The sequence below is a fragment of the Stegodyphus dumicola genome, chromosome X2 (genome assembly GCF_044657685.1).
Source record: "Stegodyphus dumicola isolate Sdum_Otavi_A_Nest chromosome X2, ASM4465768v1".
Classification (NCBI taxonomy): Eukaryota; Metazoa; Arthropoda; class Arachnida; order Araneae; family Eresidae; genus Stegodyphus; species Stegodyphus dumicola.
The window spans coordinates 20,485,988-20,510,289 of record NC_140781.1 but is presented as its reverse complement, the minus strand read 5'-3'; the positions used below and the strand labels follow the sequence as shown (position 1 = coordinate 20,510,289).

Genomic DNA, 24,302 nt, shown 5'->3' with positions numbered 1-24,302 from the left:
CATAAGAAGTCCAAGTCCCAAAATATGTACAAAAAGCATCACTAGGAAAGAATGAAGAAATTCGTTTAAAATTGTTTTCCGGCGAAGATTCATTCATCTAATTCCTATAAATTCGATTATTATTCTCAAAAGAGAGTTCTATATTTTTTTTAATTATTAAACAATCAACAGAGAATTTATGTATTTCCTTTTAGGCTTGATAAGTTCAATACTTATTATTTTAAATTTTCTTGTTAATCAGCATAATAAGCATTCCATTCTGTATTACTGAGATATCGACTTCTGTGTTTATTTGACAGCATTCCTACTACGTTCACAACAACTGCAGAACAATCAGCTAGTTATCCTCACAGACCTCCAACTCTGAGATTAGAATCTAGACGGCAATCCATCTCTGTTGACGACGTTGCCCGTCGATCATCTGGAACGAACGGCGGCTCAGGTACTTTTTTCCCAGAACTGTATAGTACAAGTGAGATAATACTCACATTATTCATTATATTTTACAAAATATGTAAGTTAGATTATTTTCAAATTTTTAGAAACATTGCGCATATGTCATTCAAAATTTACAAGGCTATTTTCACGTAGGGAGAAATGTAATGCAATAAACACAATTGCGCAAGTTCGAAGTATCTTTCTCAACCTGAAGGCACAACACCCATCTTTCTGTCCCTTTTCTAATGTGTGTTCAAAGCCTTTTTTCGATTTGGCATTCACGATATCCATTACGGTGGTCAAATAAATGTTTGAAATAGAATCGCACCATGTATCATTTTCTCCCTTCAGGGAAAAGATTGAAGTCACACACTGTCACATGCGGTGACAATGAGGATACGTTTCCTTTAAATACTATGGTCTTTGGTATCTCAGTAGGTGCACAAGAATACTTTGTAGCGACTTTACTTTATCCAAACAATTTTTTACAGTATTATGAATTTACCCAATATATATCTTTATTTTACTAGCAACGTTTTCAAGGATTACTCCTCAGTCTTCTCGTACGATTGTCTAAATTGTATGAATATTTACCCCAGTTACAAATATAAAAAAGTCTGCCGAATTGTGATATGGTTTTCGGATGCAGTTCAGCAATTACTTGTTTCTCTTGGCTCTCAGAAGTATTGAACTTGAGAAAGAATCTTACGTGTTATATTTTTTACATCATTTCGTGCTTTACTAAGCAGTTTTATTTAAACGCATACAGAATAAATTCTCTTTTAATAACATGGTTTGCAGTAAATAAAAATATGGTCACACGCCATATACTGAAACGACGGTAAACGTGCAGAATATTTTAACCTAACGTCGTAAAGTGACAACATGTGTCACGTCGCTAGCCAGTGAGTTTTTCTAAGTGGTTTTTATTTCGAGTTATGATGCTTGTCTCTTTATTTTTTGAATGTCCCTCGTACAGAATAAAATCAAAGCCCTATTAAGTAGCTGTTTAAAATGCCGAGACATATTATGCCAATAAAATGCGATTCTAAATCCGTAATGTTTAAACTTCAAATAACCAACGAATATATTATTTAAACTTGAAATGTTACAACTTGATAAGATTTCCTTGAGCTAGAATTTTGAAAAACTAAGTAGCGACTATATATTGAGTAATTGTAAGTAACAAGGTCCAAAGAAGGTTTAAATTGCCCTTTTATTTCAACTCAAAATAAATGAACAGATGGCCCCTTTCCTATGATGGCTTACAATAAGTCTCAACTTGAGCTATAACTTATTATTCAAAACAGAAAATATAAAACTAATCTAATGCTAACTAAAATAAACCAGCCGAAGCTGCACAGAATTAACTAACAGAGTTATTTAAGATCACCGGCGTGTATTAGCAGGCAAGTAGCAATATGGCTGAATAATACTAAGTTTAGACTAACAGCAACAACGTGGATGTAAGGCAGAACACGCTCTTCTACGCTCTATCTGAAGGGATCTAGACTTCATATTAAATACTTCATACTGTTCGTTTCTACCTTATTTACATAAATAGAAATTCTGAAAACTCATTCTAGCAGGGACACGTAGATGGCAAACGAGAAGGTAAATGAAAGGCTTGTTTCATAATAAAAATAACAGTTAGAAAAACAAAGCAGTCCCTACAAAACTTAAAGCTGATAAAAATGTTGGTTACATTTTTTTTTCCCAATTTGCTAATGTATCATAAAAGTTTTTATAATTATCTTTGACTCTATTTCCTCAATGCCCCTAAATTTCTGAAATGAAACATAATTCAGCACTACATTTTTCCCTTTGGTAATAAAAATTAAAGTGAAATAAAAAACATGCCTTGAATTCTACGGTAAATAAACAATCTAAGCGAACTTTTTCCCTGTGCGGATAATCTTCTTCATTTGTTCTGTAATTTCTAGTTAAATTACGAAGGTATTACGAAATACTAATATTGCAGAAATTGACTGCTGTTGGTTAACAGAGCTAACCGAGGTGATTTTAAAACACAAGCTTTGATTAACGTCCTGATGTCGTGTAATCTGTTATGAGTATTTTTTATTTTTATAATATTTGTATTAGCATTTCTAAATCTTTTCCTTGTTTTCCTTGTCTATTTTAAAGCAACATACTCGTATATTTTTATTGCTTGCATAGGGGAATAAAATTGATAAATACTTCAGTTCATATTATCCACTTTCAATACATACAACATCATATACTAAGTCGTTTCTTACACTAGACATTTTTTTTCACATTTAATCCAGCTCCGAATGCTGCGAGCCTATACTATTCAGCAATTATGATACTACCCTCTCGGAAAATAAAATTAGACTCAGTTTTAACGCATTGCACATGAACAATGCAAAGCTGTTCTATTATTTTTCTTATTCCCACAGTTGGTTTCTGAATTAAGAAAACCATAAAAATGTTATAATTGATCCGTAGCAAATAGCTATCCTAACTGTCACTTTAACAATTGTATACCTTAATTTTTTCTAAGTTTACATCGCAAACACTTCACGTAAGAAAGTGTTAGGTGGATAAGTAGCAAGTGCACCGTTATGATCATGTTTCTCATGACTTATTTCCATTCGTAATATTAGTGCAAAATCAAACTTTTAGGAACTAACAAGCCGTTTCGCTACTTAACTTATTTACAATTTCTCATTAACACTTTCACCGCCGGGGCCAATTTTTATGTTCTTCGCCGTGAGACGGCGCTCGAATTTTTGCCGCTTTTCATCTGGCGGCGCGCGATTATTACCTGTTCAGACCTGTATGCGAGTTGTACGTTTGCTAATTGTTATTAATTATAATTGTTATTAAAAAGTTTTTATAATAAATAAACATTAATTTTCATGATTTTAATTTTCAGCGTCTAATAACACAATCGAATGCGTATCATCGGTGGCACTCGCCGCCCAATAAGACAGACTAGTGCGGGCCACCGGTGGTACGTGCCGCCCGATGAGACAGACTAGTGCGGGGCCACTGGTGGCCGGCGCCGGTGTGAACGTGTTACGTTCTACAGCGTAAAATCTGATACCACTATTTTAGTGATAGAAAATTTTATTACCACTAAAAACACTGAAATTATACATAATTTCTTTCTACTCAAGTGTCAAAATTTTGCTAGATTTCATATGGTAAATATAGGAATTGTTCAGAGATCTCAGAAAGTACTTTGAATCAGCCAATGCATTTTGATGCCATAACTGTTGCAGTTATTTATAAATTTAAAATCTGAAGAGAATTCTACAAGAAATTTCAATTTCGGACATTTTTTTTAAGCTCAAACCAAGCACCTTTATATGCATCAAAATCCTTGAAATAATCCTTTTTATGTGCATCAAAAATCCTTAAAAGAAGCTGAGATATTTACAATTTAGCTTTTGCAGAGGCTTCATCTCCGGATTCAAATCTGCTGCGTGTTCAAGCCACCTTACCTGGAAGACGTCACTCCGATAACACCATTCAACCTCCCCGAATTCTCATTGCTCCTTCGAGTCCAGATGGATCCTACACCCCTGGAAATTTACAGATGAGAAGGCATTCTAGCGTCTGTCCTCAAGATGTGAGATTTCAGTTCTCATCTATGCAGAAGGTATGCTAAGTACAGAATAAGGTTTTAAAATGTTTATTTAATCAATTATTACCTTTGATTTGCACCTTAAACGTCTCGAATTTTATAAACAATTTAAGTAACTCAACGATCCTCGACGAGGGCATATTTGTTGTTGATTTTAGATGCTTATGATTATATATTGTTTTTATATGTATGTGTTGATTTTATATTTAGAGATTGGATTTTGTATGTTTTCCTTTCCTGAAGAAAACGCGGCGGTCTCGTCATCATTTTTGGGAGGGAGGGGGGGACGATTGAGTTCCTACCTTCTAACCTTATTGTCTTTTAAGTGCACGGAAAGCAAAGAATTATAAGCATTCCTTAGTATGTAAAGATTAGCACATGCAGCTGATTTTTTCTATCTCGTTGAATACTTATATACTATCAGCACAAATTTGACGAACAAGTTCAGTGCGTTATTATAAAATCTTTACAGATTTTAGATTGTTTCATTTTCTATGTCATTTTTTTCACAGTAGATGTATTTCCTGCAAGAATTAATTAATGCAAGACTTTATTTTAATACACGTGTTTCGTAAAAATGTCTTTGTAACGTCGTTAGGTTTTACTGCAGATTAACTTTTTGAAAAACTCATATAGTTTGGTTTATCTAATTATGGCAAAGCACACTAGGACTATCTGCCTAAGCGGAGAGAAGCCTTCGTGGAGGACTTTCTAAGGGAAACTGGCTCGTATACACGTTACACATGGGGAAAACCACGAAAACGCCCATGCAGCCAGCCCGTTCGCGGGATTCGAACCTCAAACCGAGCCTCGGACTGAACTATCAGTGTTCAGCGACTTTACCGCTCGGCCGCTAAGAAGCTAAAATCTCATACAGATACTATAATCAAGATCGGTTCTTAAAACCTTCTACACGAAAGACGTGGCTCCCATAATCCCATATTTCTCTTGCTTCATAGTTAGAAAAGATCTATAGCTATTCCTATTCTGTAGCTATTCAAATATTCTCGAAAAATATTTTTAATTTAAGTGAGATTTGCAGTAAAAGAACGAGTAGCTCAAATCGTTTTTAAAGCAATATTTATAATGGCGCTAAACAGTTGATGCCAGTGACTTTACCAGTTTAAAATTTCGACAATATATGGAAACGTGTATGATGCATACGAATCAACAAAAATGAAATCCTTCAAAATTGTAAAAAAATAGTACCATTGAATTCTTTGATTGTTTACAGAAGTTTCTGAAAATACCTGATGAGTTTCAGCAAAGAAAAAGTTAAGGTTGCCCATCGACATCGGCTGCACCTGTCGAACTAGTTGAAGGGACAATTTATAGCAGTTTTATAGCAGTCCAAGGAAACCATTAGCATACCAAAATTAGGATATGCTTTCATGCAGATAAAGGAATTTGGGCTGAGCAGTATTGAAGGCATGCTAAATCATTTCAGTTTTTATATTATGAATTTGTGTAACGGGAAACTTTTCAAGTCATTGTTATCTTCTACCACAAACTTCGTTTCAAGCCAGTGAACGATTTTCGCGTTATGGAAATGTATATTAATAAAACACTTTAGTAAAATTCCATGCTATTGAAAAATTTAAAAATAAATTTTAAATAGGTTTTTATTTTAAACAAGCATTTTAATAGATATGCATTCATTGGCAAAATTCCCGATCTTACCAAGGTATTTAGTAAAAGATTTTGACAAAAACGAGCTCATCGCTGTTTCTTTTTTTCCTCATCGCTGAAAAGATTGTGACAAAATAGCTCAGATTTTTCATGCAACAATTACTCAAACTGGAAAATGAAGCGTAAAATACGAGCGAAACGTATCAGCTGGATTGTTTCCAGAAAACGTTTCTCGTTTAACTGAAAGTAATGACAATGCTTTTCTATAACGGATGTTTCGTCATTTGAACTTAAGTAGCCACATCTCATTCTTCAAGTACTGCTTTTGAAAAGCTGGCACGTTTGTGTTGCTATGTAATTAGATAACGAGGATTTATAGCATCAACAAGAATGTAATAATCCCTGGTTATCCGCTGGAATTAGGATTTTCCGGTCCTCCACCTTTAATAAGATTATGAAGACTTAGGGTTCGGTTCGTAATCGCTATTCAAGCAGATTTTAAATGAGTGTGGTTAAACTGTTAACACTACGGACAGGAGATTTATTACTGTCGTATATTAATTGGATTAAGAATGAAAATCAGTTCAATAAAAATATTAATTAATATTTAAGTTATTAACAGGTAAAACAAATTGCGTTTTACAGCTTGATTTCCTAGCCCACCCCGGTTTTACATAATTCATTTACGTAAGTCTCCAGCAGATTCTGAATGCCTGTTTTAAACTTCTCCTTTCCATGAAAGGTTCTGGCTCAGAAATGTGATCAATTAACTATCCTCACGAGTTTAAAAAAAGAAATAAATAAAAGTATTTTAATATTTGTATCAGATACAGAAGATTAGATATATTATTCAAATGGCAGACCATACAAGGGCTATCTGCCAAGACAGTAATGGCAAACCTGTGACACGCGACAGATGTTTCGGTGGCATGCCAGAGGTACATTTTAAACTACTTTTTTTACTTACATTCGCTGAAAACAACGTATAGGATTTAGGATTTAGGAACGGGGAAGACGGGCACCATGCCTTTACCATTTGGTTAATTGGTTTAGCGCCGTCTCCCCACTACGTGATCCCAGCCGTTTATTGATATTAGCAAACAGATACATAATTTGAAATGAATACAAAATTTGCAATGATACATAATTGAAATGAATACATAATTTGCAATGATACACAGTTTGGAAGGTAAAAAAAAATGCATATGAACAGTAGGAGAGTACGGAACAAACAAACAAGTCATCTGTAAAAGAAAAATGTCTCCAAGACTAGAGGCCATCAAAGGTGGAATCAAAAACGAGCACGAACATGAGCACCACTATAACATTTTTCAGGGCGGAAGGGTGACTTGTGCCCCACTGGAAGTCCCTGTAGGGAAGCCCGACGTTTTCTCGAGGAAGTATGTGAGTGGAATGAGTTGTAAACAGAGAACGCAAACTAAATTGTAAATTATGACATAATTTCAGTTTTGGTTTCTTATAGTTAAATATGTAAGTAGTACGAGCCTGATGTTAGAGATACAGCGGAATGGTTTTTTGCGAACAGAGCACCTTTGAACACTATGTCGCCTTTACTGATTCAGACAATTTGATTTTCTAAACATAACAGTCTAAAAAACTGAGAAGCTAAAAGCTTCTATACCATACAAAAGCTGAATTTTTAAATAAATGTCACATAAAACCTTTATATTAGAGCAGTGGTTCTCCTGCTGTGCCAAGGGGAGAAAGAATAATTTTGAAAATATTTTTATGTAGATTCGATGCTCCGCGTCAATGTGAGAGAACGTTCGGGAGTTTGAAACTTCAGATTCTTTAAAGGATTATTGAAATTAAATTATTATGGATATTATTACTGGTTATTCAAGTCAAAGCGGAAGTTTCAGATGATTTTCAAAAATAAATCTAACAAGTGGCACACGGACACCTGAAAATAATAAACCGTAATTTAACTGGCTCTATGATCGGGAAACGTTCGCCAACCCTGGCCTAAAAGTAGCGATCACTTTGTGGAGGACATTCTAAGCGGAACTGTCTTCTGTTGACGTTATACGTGGGGAAACCCACCCATGCAGTCAGCGTTCTTAACCACTCAGCCAGTAGTAGGACAAAATTTGAGTAACAAATCTTGTTTAACAGCTTCCATTTCCTTTTAATCTCCATTCGTTTCCTGTTTGTCTATTCGTTCAGAATCGTAACAAGTTATTTTAAATGTTATAGTAGCTAATAAGAACTAGTACAACATAAGTAACTTTGCAGAACTGTAGTTTCGAATATTAAATAAAACCTTCTTCAGATAAGGAATTTAAAATTACAAAAACAAATAACGTGTGAATGGTAAGATGAAAAAGATTAAAGGGATTTTATTCACCATATATTCAGCAAAATATTTAGTTACTAATACAAATACCTCAGGGAAGTTTGCATAAACTTTGACATTATATGTTTAAAGAGAACTTACGTGCGTTCATGATAGATGGCAAAGCTGTGGCATGTGAATTATTTTTAGATGAAGATAGGACTGAATCTGTAAGCAAAGATTCTTGTTTTATGCGATCAGTTGAAGCATTCGAATTACTGTTACCTTTTCCAATATTCTATTCGTGACTTTATAATAAGCAGTACATAGTTCACATAGAAATTTAAAATGTGGATGAATATATACGCATTTTTAACCTGCAGTTCATTTCCTCCTTTTTTTTCACTAAGCACTTTTACTGTGCCCACAAAAGTCCTTACCCAGTCTATGTTTTCGCAACCGTTGATCGTAGGCATCTACTTCCAATTACAAAAATTGTTCTCAGAGCTGCGCGGGATTTTGGATCTGTCATGAAGACCTGTATTTAAATAGCATTTATTAGCTGCATTTGTATAATTACTTTTTTTAGTCTGCATTTTCATAAACTTACATTCATTAAGTCAAATTCAAAGCAAAAAATCATTCATTTCCATTATGAAAGAAAGCAAAATATCTTAAATTACAAATTAATATTTGCCACGTGATCAAAAATTCCATGACCGGATAAAGACACTGTTGCCGCTCAATGGGTTAAATGACTCGAAGATTCATGTTCTTGTACTTTTAAATTTAAAGAAATCAATTTTGGAAAAATTAGGAAACTTTTTTATTCGTTCCTCCGATTCCTTTACTTAGCTTTAGGAAATTTTTGTGCTCGTTATAAAAAAAATCAAACACAAGAAATTTGACTCACGTGCGATATAAATTGACCGAGATATTTGATATTAAAATTGGGACCATAATCAAGGGCCGTACATAATTTGAAGAGCAAAATGTCGGTATTGCAAAACTAAAAATAAAAAATCGTTTAGAAAAAGGTTTCTGGTGTTAAGAGATTACATAAGGTGCGTTTCTATGCAGATTATTGTTCAAAATATTAATATATTTTTTTCCAAATAGTGATTTAATTCACAGAATCTTACAGAATTTCTATTGTAGAAAACACAAATAAAAATATTTTAATTATATATATATATTATATATATATTATTTGTTAAACACAAATAAAAATATTTTACTTTAATGGATTTTTTAACAATTACTGGATTATGACTCTATAGTAATAAAACGACATGAGTATATTACTAACGCATTTTTAGTTTTTGAAAACTTATAAATTTTTGTGCAAAAATATTTTCTGCATAACAAATGCTATAAAATTATAAATTAAATGCACTAGTAAATCGCAAAACAATGTCATTAAATGGCATTTAAAGGGAAAACATCAGCCTCAATTTATTCTGTTTTATTTACTAATCGACTCCTGAACACAAATTGAATATGAAGTAAAAAATCTCAGATTTTGGAATTAAATATCTTGGTCAATTTTTGTCATAAGACCTAAGTCAAGCCTGTTGCGTTTCAGTTTTTATAACGAATACACCTTCCAAAATGTAAATCCAGTTACCGCAGGAACGTATAGATTTCGTAATATTTACAAAAGTACGTTTGTTGTAGAGTCCAGGTGGGTTAACTTCTATCTGAAATTGGAGTAGCAGAAAAATACTCAGGAGAAGGGTTAAAGTACCCTTTATTAACTCTTTAAAATTTACAATGCGTCAACTCGACACTAACAAACTTCGCCTCTGCTTGCGCGGTAACTGAAAATCACGTAAGTAAACTAAAATTTGAAGATATTAACAAACGATAGACCTAGACTACAGGGCTCAGCGAGATCTCGTAACTTAAACCCCCTTTGAAGAAAGTGGCAGCAGATAAATGCACTTAAGCCACTTGAACAGCAATAAGCAAACGTACCTACGGCAGAGACAGCAGCTACAGCCTAACTCTCCCTTTTTCTTACCGAAACACAGCTTTTTAACTACTTCCTTCAAAGTAGAACTACTTTTAACTACTTCTTCCGCGCGCTACAACATTTAACTATTCTGGCACTGACAATTAGGGAAATGAAGGCTTACAGGAAAGGTCTAAACTCAAACTTTCAATTGTTAGTTAAAATAAATATAAATAGCTACAATGTCTTTAAAATTTAAAAATGACAAAATAATCTTTGCATCATTTAAAACATTTTTGTAATCGTAAGTATTTTTCTACTACTACTTATTGCGGAAATAAAGGCCGGGTAAGGACTTTAGTGCACACGAGGCACACACAGTTTCAGAACTAAAGAGACAATAACAATCTGCAAATTCCTGTGTTTATTTCTAAACTTTAAATATCCTCTCTTTCAGATCAGCCCCTCCCCTCAAGTGACCACACCAAACGTAGGCATGGACTTCTTGAGCTCCGGGCGAGCTAATATGAGGAGGTATTCTGCTGCTGCCCTTTACGCCAGTAGCGGAGTTCCGGCCACTTGCAATAGTCGAGGTCCTAGTCCAGCTGGTTCTGCGTCCAGTTTACTACAGCAGATAGGATCTGGAGTGGTAAGATTCTTAGGATGCATATGCATATACACATATTAGTAATTGCCTGTCATTCTTTCCCTGCTTTAAACATACATAAGTCTTCTGTTGTTTTAGAATTGTTTTGAATTATCTCTTCTCGAATTTTATACATTTTAAGTATCAAATGTAATTATTCCTAACAGTTTATCGGAATATATGTCTCTTGAAATTATAAACAATGCGTCATTAGCTAGCAGAAACTTTTAAAATCTTTCTTTTATAATACTGCCTCTCATTATGATATACTATAACAGAGGTGGCCAAACTTGATGTTAGTAACAGCCGCAGGTTGGAATTCTGAGCCGCAACTAAGTTTTCGAAAACTACAAGTCCATATTTACATCATTTTGAAAGCAGTGAAACAGATTTTCAAATGGAAGAAAACGTCTGATAACTTTGTAAAAAGAAATGTGATAATTTAATTACTTTCTTTTGAACATTGAGTAGTTTTAGTTTACCATATTTCATACATATTATTTTATTTGCTTAAGAGCCACACAGCTCACCTGCGAGAGCCGCGCTTTAGCCACCCCTGATTTATAGCATTATTTTCATTTTATTGCATATTTCTATGAGTTTGTTAATACATTTTACTAAACAGATGTACTGTAAGTATGTTATAAGAATTGCTTATGTAAAAGAATATGTAAAAGTAATATAATTTTGGAGACAAAGCAATGACTCATTTATTAAATTCATTACAAACGATGCAAAAATCTTGTTACATTAGTTAATGAAATAATAGCTTCCTTCCTATGGTGTCGCTGAAAACTCAAAGGACTGAGGATGAAGGGGCAGGATTACTGTATAATAAAATAATGGACCTCGCAGGCCCTCCTTAGCAATGATGTTTTATAAGTATCATATTTTAATTCGATAAAAGTTTCCAAACTTCTTTGAATAGGGAACTATCACAATTTACAACATACTCAATCTGACACAAATAATCAAAATCTAACTTGTCAGAGAAGACTTCTGATTAAATTTACCGATTTGAAATCATATTGAAAAGCCTACTCAACATATTCGCCAACAGAACATTTAGGGCAACATATTCGCCAACAGAAACTCGTTAGTTCATATAATTTTAAAAACCAGGCTCTGTAGATTCATGTTCGATCTGTTTCACTCTAAATGTTTTTCCAGTTCTATATTTATGTGTTCCTTTCCATTACTTGCTGTGAAATAGTTTCTCTCCGAATTTATTCTTCATCATTGCTAAAACTTTCTATAATTTCAGGATTACTTTATTTTTCTTGGTTAGGAAGTGTGCTGTTCTGTGTCCTATAATATCGTCATTAAGCATTACGAAATAGTTTTACATATAAGGATGATTTTCCACATATATCCAAGGGTATCAGATACAGAATTCCTTTTGCTTTCAGGTTGGATGTTCAGACATTTTACTTCTGATTCTGTATTCATAATCTGGTTTCTAAGCTATTATTTATTACCATTGCTAAATTATTATTTTTTAGTTCCTGGACAGTCTTATATTATATGTGTACTTTACATCAGATAGCTCTTGCTTTTTATATGCCTCGTTCGCATCCTCATAGCATGAAACATAGATCTAACTTTCAGCAGTTGCAGTTTCACCCTTTTCTTTTCACTCGATAATTTTAATTTATAGATTTTAATTTCTCTTTAAATTCTAACTCGATAATTTCATTAGGCTTCTGATATCGTCATGATTTTATCATCTTTACTTTACTTTATTTTCTTTGTCTCATGCAATATATTCTCCCTTTGTTTTTGTTATTTTTGGCTTGGTTATGAGGCCATCATCAAGATCTAGAATATATCGAACATATGTAAGTTTTATTTCTATTTATTCTCCTACGACTTGTAGTTAACAAAATGGTAGCTCCTTTAATTGCGAGATTTCAAAATACCACAAGTATTTAAAACGATACGAACATAATTTATATCCCTCCTAACAAGACTCGGTTCCAACACTGAATTTATTCAATCAGCTCTAGTCCCAAAGGCAAGAAAAAATCACTTACCTTGCCTATCGGATAGGAAACGATATATTTTTCTGTTATATATGCAATGTTGTATTTAAACTCTATAACTCTAGTTTTTAATTTTGCGGTTAGATTTCTTTAGAAATCTGCCTCTCTTCATTGCTTGGCATTTTTTCTTTTCAACCCTGCTAGCCTTGACTGCGGGTAAGACACTAGGCATGCTATGTGATTTTTCACAATTTCTCGGTAAACCACTTGCTATCATTGCTATAATGTACCTGGCCTTTCACGTCTTCGTCGATTTCCTTAACTGTGTTTGATTTTCAAAAGTCCGATATGTTCATCAAGCTTTTGTTTCTTTTCTAATTTTAACTTATAAAGTCTTTTCGGAAGACAGAATTTTCAAAACTTGTTCTTCTATGGATTTTCTTTAATCCGTTCCAAATGGTTTTCGCCGTTGTACTTTATTTATGCACTCTAATTGTCTTTCATGAAGAAATTCATGATAGTCTGTGCTTGTTCGTCTCGATTCTTCTCTTCAGAAATAAATCCTTCTGTAATGAAGTTAGCAAACAAATGCCATAAATTTATCTTCTTCAAGGACATTTTGAATCATATGCCTGCAAATGATAATTGCAATTACTCAGTTTAGCAGCAGGGTGTTATTTTTCATAGCATACAGCAATTTCAGCTTCTATTCTAAACGCAAATTTAAAAAAATCTGATGTGTACACCACGACTTCCTTGTACGGAATATTAAATTATACTCATTTTTTCTTTCATTTCATTTAAACTTATTGGATTGAATTAAATCTACTTCTTCTATAGCGCATAAACCACAATACAATAAATGCACTCTTTAAAATTCACTATATTTGTTTACCATAGCGACACTCTGGCGCTAGGTTCACTTAATAGAGTTATATTTCGTTCATATTATAACTCAGAATGCACAAAATTTATATCATTTGGAGAATTATCTAATCTTTGCCACATGTTCTATTCAAATACTATAATAAATCTAAAACGATGTATAAAAGGAATTAAGCAAACAAAACTAAAAAAACAGTTTTTCCGTATTTCTCATTCAATTAATTCAGTTCTCACTTCGTGAAAGGGCTCACAATATCTATATTAAAAATTACGAAGTAAATCTTATTTATAACACTTATTTCCTCGAAAAATTCCAGAAAGGATTAAGCATGATTTAATTCGCAATAATAAATGAAGGCGTTATCTTTATTGTTGCGAAGCTTAGTCTCTCTAGATTGGCAACAAATCTACTATCTGCTGATTCAAATGTAAATAAATATTTCCGCCATGTCATTTAAAAATTAGGCTTAACCGCACTTAAACAGCTTTTAAATTGTTGATAATTCTACAAATATTGCTTGCAGATTTCCTAAAGGCATAAAAACCTTAACCAGAAGATAAGAACAACATAGTTCAATCATTTTTAAAGCAAAAAATGCGCAATTCACAAGCATATAAAAGTAAAGAAACTGAGATCACTGAGCCGGGTAACAGAAGGAATAGATATATATGTTACCGTGAAAGGCCGAAATTGGAGAATGTCGACTTTCACAGGAGATAACATTCACCAAATACTTCAGTGAAAGATGGAATATTGCATTACATTCTTGTACATTCGGACCCTCACCGGTGTATGTCGACAATCCCAGATATGCTCTGGTGTAGGTCGAAAAGAGAGGAGTATATGTACACGCTGTCATTGCAAAAGAAAGTGTTCCACAAATAAATACAGTTGTAAAAGCAAGGGCCTCTTGTGCAATTCAAAGAGTCATAATAGTTTAAGTTGTTGCAATAAATAAGATTTAAATCACATAATTTAGTAAGTTTAAAAACTTACTTAGAAGTTAAACCTTCTGTTATTTTCTTTTCTCATTTTGAATATACCGTGTGTTTTAAGTTCTTATGCTCTTAAGTTCTTATTTTAAGTCTCAAGTGCGTTTTTCCGCGACTGAATTACGGAGAAGAAAATGTGATATTCTTATATGTTCAACATTCACCATTAGTACATAGTGAATATCGACATTTACCTGTGTAAGACAGAAATAAGAATATTTGGAAAACATTTTGGACATACACCAAGAGACTATATGAATGTTGACATTCACCGGTGAAAGTCTACATTCTCCAGATTTCGGCGTTTCACCGTAACATATATATATATATATATATATTTATGCGTTTGGTGCGGCCGATTACACCCAAAATACGAGATGCACATCTACATGTAGCAGTCCTATATACAAAATTGCAACGTTCTGAGGCTACTCGTTTTCGAGTTATGCGAGATATATACGTACGTACAGACACCACGAAAAATTCTCTTCAGAATTCATTTTAAAACAGTTTTATAATTTTTTTCGAGAAAAAGAGGCATTTATTCTGTCCTTACGTACAGATGTCACGCAAAAACATCGTTAAACTGCATTCACTAGCGGTCAAAATGGATGTTTTCGTTGAAATATGCTGTCTGGAACTTTTTGCGATTACAATACTTCCTTTTTACTTCGTACAAGAAAGTAAAAAGAGAATTCATGTAGAGTTAGAAATTTTACATCAGTTTTTTCTGATTTTTAATTTTAACACGCTTGCTACTATGAATATTGACGTATTAGTTTAGATGATCTATAATCGCTCTGTCTATATATTCACATGAACGCATTAAATGGATGCAACAGCAAAAAAATAATAAATAAATAAATTTAGTTTTGTTTACAAGCGAATATCAGTCCCTGTATTCCGTAGCAGTTCATGCCAGTTTTGTGTAAATTTTAAATACAGAGTTATCTACTCTTAAAACTAAATATGAGTATGTCCATAACACATACATACGTTACATAAGAAACATGTTCTCAAAGCAGTTTTAGCAAGTGAATTTAGAACCAGAACTATAAGGATGAAGAAACAAAGCTTATAAATCCAATAAAGCATAAAGCCAGTTCATATAAAATTAAGCAGTTTCCGATGCTGTTTTCTTAGCATTCATGCTATTACTATAACGCTACTGCATACGCAGTATGTATTCTAGAGGAAAAAAATTATAAAACTGTATATTTCCATTCATTTGGATCTCATAAGACAGTGATCTGTACAGGTGTATCTTGAATAATTCTAGTTCTTTTTAATCTTGAAAAGATTTATAAAAATCTCTTTATGAAAGATAGTTTTGATTTTTACGTATTAATTTATCTCTTTTATATTATTCGCTACTGAATTAATTCTTCTGTTATGCTTCAATTGTGCAAAGCAAATATTTTATTTCCCCAAATAAGAAATTGGAGAAAATTTAAGATGTATGGACAAATTTCTGATTTATACTTAGAATTTATTTTTTCTTTTCAGCAATCTCTTTTCGGCAAATAATCTCTTGGTTCTGAAGATGACCGAAGAAAAAGAAGCTATTGGCTCCAAGCAATACTGACCTAACGTTTTTGGGCCTAAATCCCCTCTGACAATCCATGAAAACTCAGCGACAAATACCAACAGTCACCTAGCATCGCTTCTCTTCAACTAGATTTCAACCTTCCATATCAAATCGTGAAGTAGTATGAAAACTCATGATTCCCTCAGTTAGAAGGAAAAAGACACTTTAATATTGCTAATTCTTGTTGTCATTGATTTGTGTTCCGCGAGAGCAGTATTTCCCATTTCTTGTTCTTGCCTTTCTCATAGCCCGTGACGTCTCACTCTAGCTCCCGAAACACGGATCTCAAAGATAGCAACCAATACGTTAGTATACTAATAAATGCTCATTCAATTCATCTCAGGGTAACGTGAATAATAAACATAAAAAAAAAGAAATCTTGATGATTTCCCACGTTAACTGTTGAACAAAATGTCTGCTTGAAACTAAATTACAATGCCAAGCACTTTTTAAATTGCAACTACTATTTAAATAAAATGTTGCGCTTAGAATTCCATGTAAATGTTCTGAAGAATTAATAACAGGAAAAGGGAATTAAAATAGAGAAAGAATCCTTTCTATTTTAAAATTATTAAGAACCAATATTACTACTTTATAATTAAATATCACTTAATTATAGCCTTTTAACTGTTATTTTAGTATCAAAAAGTTACACGCGTTGGGTGTTTTTGACGTATAATAGTTTCTTTGGATAGGAGTTTTCTTCTAGTTCGATATAGTTGTTCAATGTTCGTCTAGTGATGGAAAGTCCCGTCAAACTATTCTCCTTTTATAGTCTCTTTTGGTAAGCTAGATTAGTCCTGGATGTATAAAAAGATTTCGAAGTACAAATTAAAATAGTGCAAGTGTCTGATGGAGTGCATATCTCTTATCACTTGAAACATGAATACCAAGAATTGCGTTTTCTGATAAGATTCATTTACTTTTATTTGAAGATACTCTTTAATCCTTGCCTCGGACGATAATTACACTAAGACTTAATATCCAGTGCGCTAAAATTGCTGCTTAGTAATCTTTTTCTATATTACAAAACTACGCAAATGTATAACATAAAGTTAAGCCAAACGTCAGTATTAGACTGGCAAAGATTTATATAAAACTCTGCCGATTTCGAAAAAAACTGCCGTAGGTCCCTCTTTTCCAAGGGCGCATTTATTCCTCCTGAAGGTGAGGGACCTACGTCAGCCACCTTCGATATAGACAGAGAATTATGTAACAACCTGCGACAATCTGAGGTTATTATTTTGCCTAATTTTATATTCATTTATATTGTAGAAAAATAATAAAAGGCTCTATTGTCAATTAATAAGGAATAAGTGCATTATAATAATTAGAAAACTTTTACAAATGTTCATTTTCTATTAATGCAATTCAACGTAAATACGAGATATATGGCTTCAAAGCATTTGAAGATTTTGAATATCAATAAAATTTGTTTTGAAAGATAGAAGCAAACTACGTCTACGAGAAATGGGGTAACTATTTCCTCGTGCAATTTCTCATACATTTTCTGTAAATTCTTTCTGCTAAGTATTTTCAAAAGACATTTTATTCTTTTGTAGTTAAAACTTTTGTGCTCTAGCTTCGCAATGTTTCTACTCAGTTTCACCACTTACATCACTTCTGCAACTTGAAATCTTTACCATTAATTTGAAGTGTAGGGCAAACTTGAAGTTTGACACACTTTCCAAATATCATTAAACTATTTTAAATCTGCTGAACTATAGTTCCGTTATTACTTGCATTTCTTAGTTTTAGTTACGAGTTTCTTAATTAAATTAACAAAAATTACTCAAATTAAAAAGAAATTCATCAGGCATGTTTCTCCGGCTTTGTCTAACAAAAGTTCGAAAAGTTCAATCCTTTTAAATGCTTAACGAAACTTTATTTCTTAAACATATCATCATATATACAGTTATATTTTTTCATTTTATTCTAACCAACTAATTGAACTAAAATTTCATACCTCGTACTAGCTTAATAGAAATTACATTTCAGGAAATTAAGCTAAATTACTAAGAAACATTAATAATCCTTTAGTTTAGGCAGCTAATTCTAAAATTAATCTTGAACAAAAGTTCTTCTCGCAAGTTCAAAGAAAGTAATCAAATTAAAATTAAATACTGCACTTAAAGCGTTAATTTTTCTTTTCGTTACACGGTGCTAATGTATTTTAACTTCAGTTCAACTAAATAATTTCACACATATTGTTAATTCAAGAGATCTAATGGAAACATGTGAGTAATTTTTTTCAAAAACGTAGCAGTAGCAATTTAAGCGTGAAATATGAAGTTACCTAGAATGCACATTTAAAAGCTGCTGTACTAAAACCTTTTACAGGCAAGGCAACTTTGTTTTTACTTTCTAATATTACTATTTGGAATCTAAATTTAATCTATGCAGTTTCTCTTAACATCAAGTAAAATTTACTTGTTTTTATAGACACAATAAAAGTTATATACAATTAAAACACCAGAACATTTTGTAGGGAAAAGCTAAGAAATAAGCACTGAATTTTGCTTAGATTATATACCGTAATATATTCTGGCTATTATCTCAAGCCTATAATGCTTTAATGTAATATTTTTAGAAACTCTTAAATGATGCCTAAGCTCATAACATCTAGGCTTAATGCTAAAATTAATGTTACCTTTTCTGCTTTAATTTTTTTTAAATCTTTCAATAATAAACGCTAAGAGTTTGAATTGAAATTTCCTAATCTGATCTGAGGCGATCCTGTATTATACATAAATAATAATATTTAGATACATTACTTTAATGTGGTTACCATATTTTAAAAATACATGCTGTTAAATGAATAAATTTTAGACAAGCACTTTAATTATTTTAAGCTGAATTACGTATGAAATTATGAAAATACGAAATACATTCTGAAATTTCTTTATGCTTTGTTATTCAACTATGAAGTTACAAAAGGAAAATGTTTTCAAAGTTTTTCAATAAAGCATTTAAATAATTTTAACTGTCTTATATATGTAGTGCATGTTTTACTGTTACGTATTCGCTAATAATGAGTTTACACTATTCAGTCTACGTCATAGTGTATAATAAAACGCGTAATATTTAGCCTGAGCGGTCAGTCTGTCATAGTACTTCTTTTGACTTCATAGTTGTAAGCCAGAGCAAATAGCAAGATCAAAATTTAAAACGGAAACTCATCGACACAACCCTTAGTGAATGAAATAATTCTTTCTCTACATTTCATCTGTGTCATACGTTTTGTAAAGAGTGAGACGTTGCGAGGTAGACAAATGTTCAGTATGAGCGTCTTTTATTTAGACAGAATTTTTTCAAAGAGTAACGACAAAATTTTTTCAGGGGACCATAAACAGCTGAATATTAATAATAGTGACATGTAGGAACCTATGGACAAGGTGCACAGAATAGGGTTTTCGACAAAAAAAAAATAAAATTAGCACTCTTCCATAAAGCTAATATTTAGCAGGGCAGGATATGTAGAAATGAAAAGCGAAATCCTACACAAAGTTGTAAAGTTAGATCAAAGTTTTTTACAGAATTTTACGGACTCGTTGAAATCGTATAAGACAGAAAAAGGATGCCGAAGTAACCTGAAATTTTGCATTTTGAGCTTTCTCTCAAAAACCGAAATGGACCTCCATTGCTATAACTTCCGAAAGGAAGAGAGGGTGAACAGCAATACACTTAACAAACCCTTCCGTTTCTGGATACTAGTGATATCTGCAGGCGGTTAACGATGCACAGACATTGGAAATATGTAACTTACAAAAACAATTGGAGCCATTATTGTGCAGTGTCTTAAATTTGCTTGTGAAATATTCGCTTTTCAGAATTTACTAAATGCTGGCACTTTTGCTTCAATTTGTACTAAACGTCGAAACATATCACGCCTTCCATTACTCTTCCACCTCATACAAAATGTAATAAGTGTCTTGAACATGCAAGCTGCTGCAATTTTCATGCATTATTTACATTCTAATTAAATTTAAAATCCGGTACTCAAAATGCAGCCTTTCCAGCTGAAATTGTTTCTTTATCGAATTTGTCAAAATTATTCAGAAAACATGATGTTAATGATTTGTAATCAACGTTGCAGAATCTTTTTTGGTCTGCTTTAATTACTTGCCTGATCTTTTGAAATACCGTTAAAACATATGGAGTTTTAATTTTTTATATTTAGAAATAGATTTAAAATCATCTTCTCTAAATAATTATTTTTACAGTAATAAATAAATAATGAAATCTTTTTTCATCACTTTTAAGGACAGACTGATGGAACTTATTTTCAAACCCCTGAAGTCTATTTTCTGCAACATATTAACAATTGCATTTCCTTTAATAGATTTCATTACCTTAACTTTTGAAGCTGGTATATATATTGAATAATTCAATAAATACATAGAAGAGGCAACTCGAAGAATTATGCGTGCTATTAAAATTAACAACTCCGGCATTCTATGTTTTTCCTAGTTCTAAACTTTGGCTATTTGAAAGCTTTCAGAAATTCTTCAAACTGTTCTGATAATTATGCGATTTCAACACGACGTAGCATTTAACGCGTAGCGTTAACTTTTGATTGTAAAGAACGCTACACAAGTTTGGACAATCACTTGCCGAATCGTGTCTCTATTTTGTACATAGGTACTTGAATATTCCATTTTTAGTTTACAATAATCAAAAACTTCAAAACCTTTAATTCTTAAGTACGTAAAATTTACAATTACAGCCAAAATTTAATTTTTGGATAACTTCGAGTGTGTCATCTTTTCTGCATTCTATACATCGAATGACGGATACTTAAGTAATAAAAACATGCCCAAATATACACTTCACTTTAAAAAAAAACTTTCGTTCACTCTTTCAGTCAAATGTACTTTGAAACCATATGGACAAACCCAGCCATTCTTTGTGCACGCATTTGGTAATCTGTATGTTTAACCTAGCAAAGTTTTTTCCTGCTATTTCCCTGTACAGACTGTTCAGAATTAAATATTGATACGCATCCTCGCGAGACATTTTATGTGTATTTGTGTTTGTATTTCATGTATCTGTGTTGTAATTGATTATGACAGGCGCTTCAAGTTCTTGTCTCAGTTTCATGTTTATTTGTTTCAAATACTCGATTATTTCAATGGTAATTTTCAAGTACTGATGAAAAATAAATAAATTTTATCTGTGTAACATGCTGTTTCTTTTATTTTATATTAATGGTCCACTTAAAATCTTATATAATACTCTCACATCACATATGGATATTTAATATTTAATATGGTATGGATATTTAATAAATGAATAGTCTTTCCGAAATCCTCCGCTGTAAGCCATACGTTATTTCACAAAATCAATTGAGACTTTCTACGTTGATGCTATTCAGTTAATTTTCTTCAGTGCCAGTGCATTTTCTTCATCGATGACCACCTACAAATTCTACACAGTTAGGCGATATCAGAGTTGTATAAGACGCTATCGATTTCCTATAGCTTTTTTTCTTCCTTTTTATCTTTCCAATGCTCCACGTTAACAGAATAATAATTATCACATATGCTGTTTCGTGTTCGTAGTTAGAAGGAAGTAGTTCCTTAACCATTCAATGTCAATCCTTGCAATTCGTAATTCCAATATGTTCTTACTTGTTAAAGTAATTTGAGATAGTAAGCTAATTTATTGGGAATAGCACTTGTACTAGCTCTTGTTTATTACTTCTATATCTGAGTTAATTTTTAAGTGCTATGCACAAACAAAAAAGTTTTCCAATGCAACTACATGGAGTTGCTAATACCCTTAGTTTTAATATTTGGCCAGCAACAGCAGCAAATGATACATTTTCATTACAGTAGATGAAGTATGTACAGTAGATGTCAGTTAGTAAACCTGATGTTGAAAATTAACTTTTTAATTTTTTACTTCTTCAAAGACAGATTCTTTCTGGGGTGACAGCTCCCTTGTATTTTGAGTTGCTGAGTTATAATTCAGCACACGTAATCCACAAATAAAGAGATCACATCTTAGTGAAGCACTAAATATATTAATAACGAGTTCCAAAATTAATCTTAACGTTGACTACATATCTTTCCGCCGCCTATTCAAGAGGGAGTTCCTTTCTTCCCCCTCGAGTTTCGAAAAGCTAAAAGTGAACCGAAAACTTCAGCCAGAAGCAATCTAAGGTGTAGAGTGCTACTCACACACAATAAATATGTGGTTAGTTTTTAAAGCTCTGTTTTTAACACCCCTTGTTGAATTTCGAAAAAAATGGAACCGGAACTCTACACTTCTTTGTACACGTCAAACAACACGTCCAATTCTAGCTGTGACGAGGTATGGTAATCAGTATTGACTTGGCTTATAGGAGGTTCTTTATCTACTATAACATTACCTGTTGCACTGATTTTCAAGATTACTAAGAGACGAAAGATATAAGCAGCTACAACAGCTCAGCTCTCCCTCTCCCTATCATGACTTATTAAGCATTAAACTTTAATCTCCTTTACTTTTTCTATTCATAAAATAATATTCTCAGAATGTTCTTACATTAATTAAATTTCATTTTTTCATGTATAAATTAAATAGTACATTTTTAGTAATTGTTAAGCTTGAGCTGTGAATTTTATGCTGACGCATTCAGTTTTTTAACACGAATAAAAGCATTGCTTACAAAAAATAAAACTTATAATCTTTTCTCAACACTGAAAGTTTAAGTTTGCCTTTCTGGCTTGTTTTTTAAAGTGTATTATTTATTTTCATAAAATAATTTTCAAGGAACGTATTTATGACTACATACTACATGGTTTAATTAATGACTACATGACTTAATTAATGAATACATGACATTTGACTGCATGACATTAATGACTGCATGACGTTTAATTGCTGAATGCTCATTTCCACAAATTTCAAGTAGCAAAAATGTTTCTTTACGTACTCGTTTTGTACGAATCTGAATTGCAACATCTCTGTGATTACAACATTCCCTTGCTGTGATATTTAATAAACATACCTTATTCAGGAGCCATTAGTTTATATGTACAGCAGTCTAGCTGTACTCAGTTATGGCTGTAACAAGGGATATTTCAATCCTCCATAGCTTACATAAACACAGATGTAATTACTGTTTTTAAAGTAACAATTTAGGTAATTCTGTAATAAAATATTCATCGTGATCAGAGAAAAGATAAGCATCAGTGTTTCAATCGCAAAGATGAAGCTTAAAAGAATTCATTAAATTTTACTAAACTTCATTAAAATTTAAATTTAAAATATTAAGAGCGAAATTTCTTCCTTATTTTTATGCACTCCTACACCTTACATTCAGTCGAATTTGAAACATCATAAGCATACCTATTTTTATATACAGGGCAAGTTTATTAATTCGAACTCAAAGGTTCTCAGAAAAGCAGCTGGAACTATCCGAAGTTCAGATTATCCGATATTACGAGAAAATATAACTATAAAAGTGTATCACTGATGAAGAAACTTCTCCTAGTATATATAACCACAGAAAATATATTATACTAAGCTATCTAAAATTAAACATATTAAAAAGCAATAAAGACTAACTTCATTATAAAATGAAGCGGAAGATATACAGTAAAAAGTAAACTTTGATTAAAAATGTAAATTACACTTTTAGGAAAAACTGTAAAATGGATGCTTGGTTTTGTTTATTATGCCTACATTTTATGTCTACAGCCACCTTCTCGATTTGAAGTAAACATTTGTATTCATTTTGAGAGGAAGTTTCAATCTGATTAAATGCTTTCAAAGTTTTTATAGATTCCATTATGGCTTGATCATTAGGACGCTTAACAATCTCTGTATTCTCTTCTGAGTCCGATCTCTTCTTTTTCATCTTTTCGGATAGTTTTTATTATGTTATCAGTTCTTAGTTTTCCACAGACTTTCAAGTCTTCGTCTACCCTTACATAATCAGAAAAAGTAACGTTATCACCTTTAACACTTTTTATTTCAGGAAATGCTGTATCAGTATCGTCATATTCTTTGATATGATCGTTCTCTTCAGCCTGAATGAATTTAGTATGACGAAAGCAATTACTAATTGTGATTTTTTTAACAGTGTTCCATGTAGAGTACAGATCATCTATACCGTCAGCAGAGTAATGTCGTGGTTTTCACCACAACCTAAAGAGAAAACGATTTTTTGTAAGAATTTGTTCCAAGATTGTGGATTATTACTTGATCCATTGGTTGTAGATTCGCAATTGTGTTTGGCGGCAAATATTCAACTTGTATGAAACTCAGTTCTGGAAGGTTATTTTGGCAG

General features: G+C 32.4%; 1 protein-coding gene across 5 annotated transcripts in view; it reads left to right on the top strand.

Annotated features, from left to right (window-relative positions):
• The window catches only part of LOC118190773 (SCY1-like protein 2), a 934,165-nt gene extending 912,960 nt beyond the window's left edge, over positions 1–21,205 (top strand). For 3 of the 5 annotated variants that reach the window (XM_085809944.1, XM_085809942.1, XM_085809946.1), the window contains 4 exons: positions 300–442; positions 3,852–4,066; positions 10,388–10,579; positions 15,943–21,205. In XM_085809944.1, the coding sequence (XP_085666070.1) occupies positions 300–442; positions 3,852–4,066; positions 10,388–10,579; positions 15,943–15,963 (571 nt within the window). In that variant the 3' untranslated portion in view covers positions 15,964–21,205. The remainder of the gene's footprint in view (positions 1–299; positions 443–3,851; positions 4,067–10,387; positions 10,580–15,942) is intronic. The other 2 variants (XM_085809945.1, XM_085809943.1) reach the window with 1 other exon arrangement.
• Positions 21,206–24,302: the final 3,097 nt, after the last annotated feature.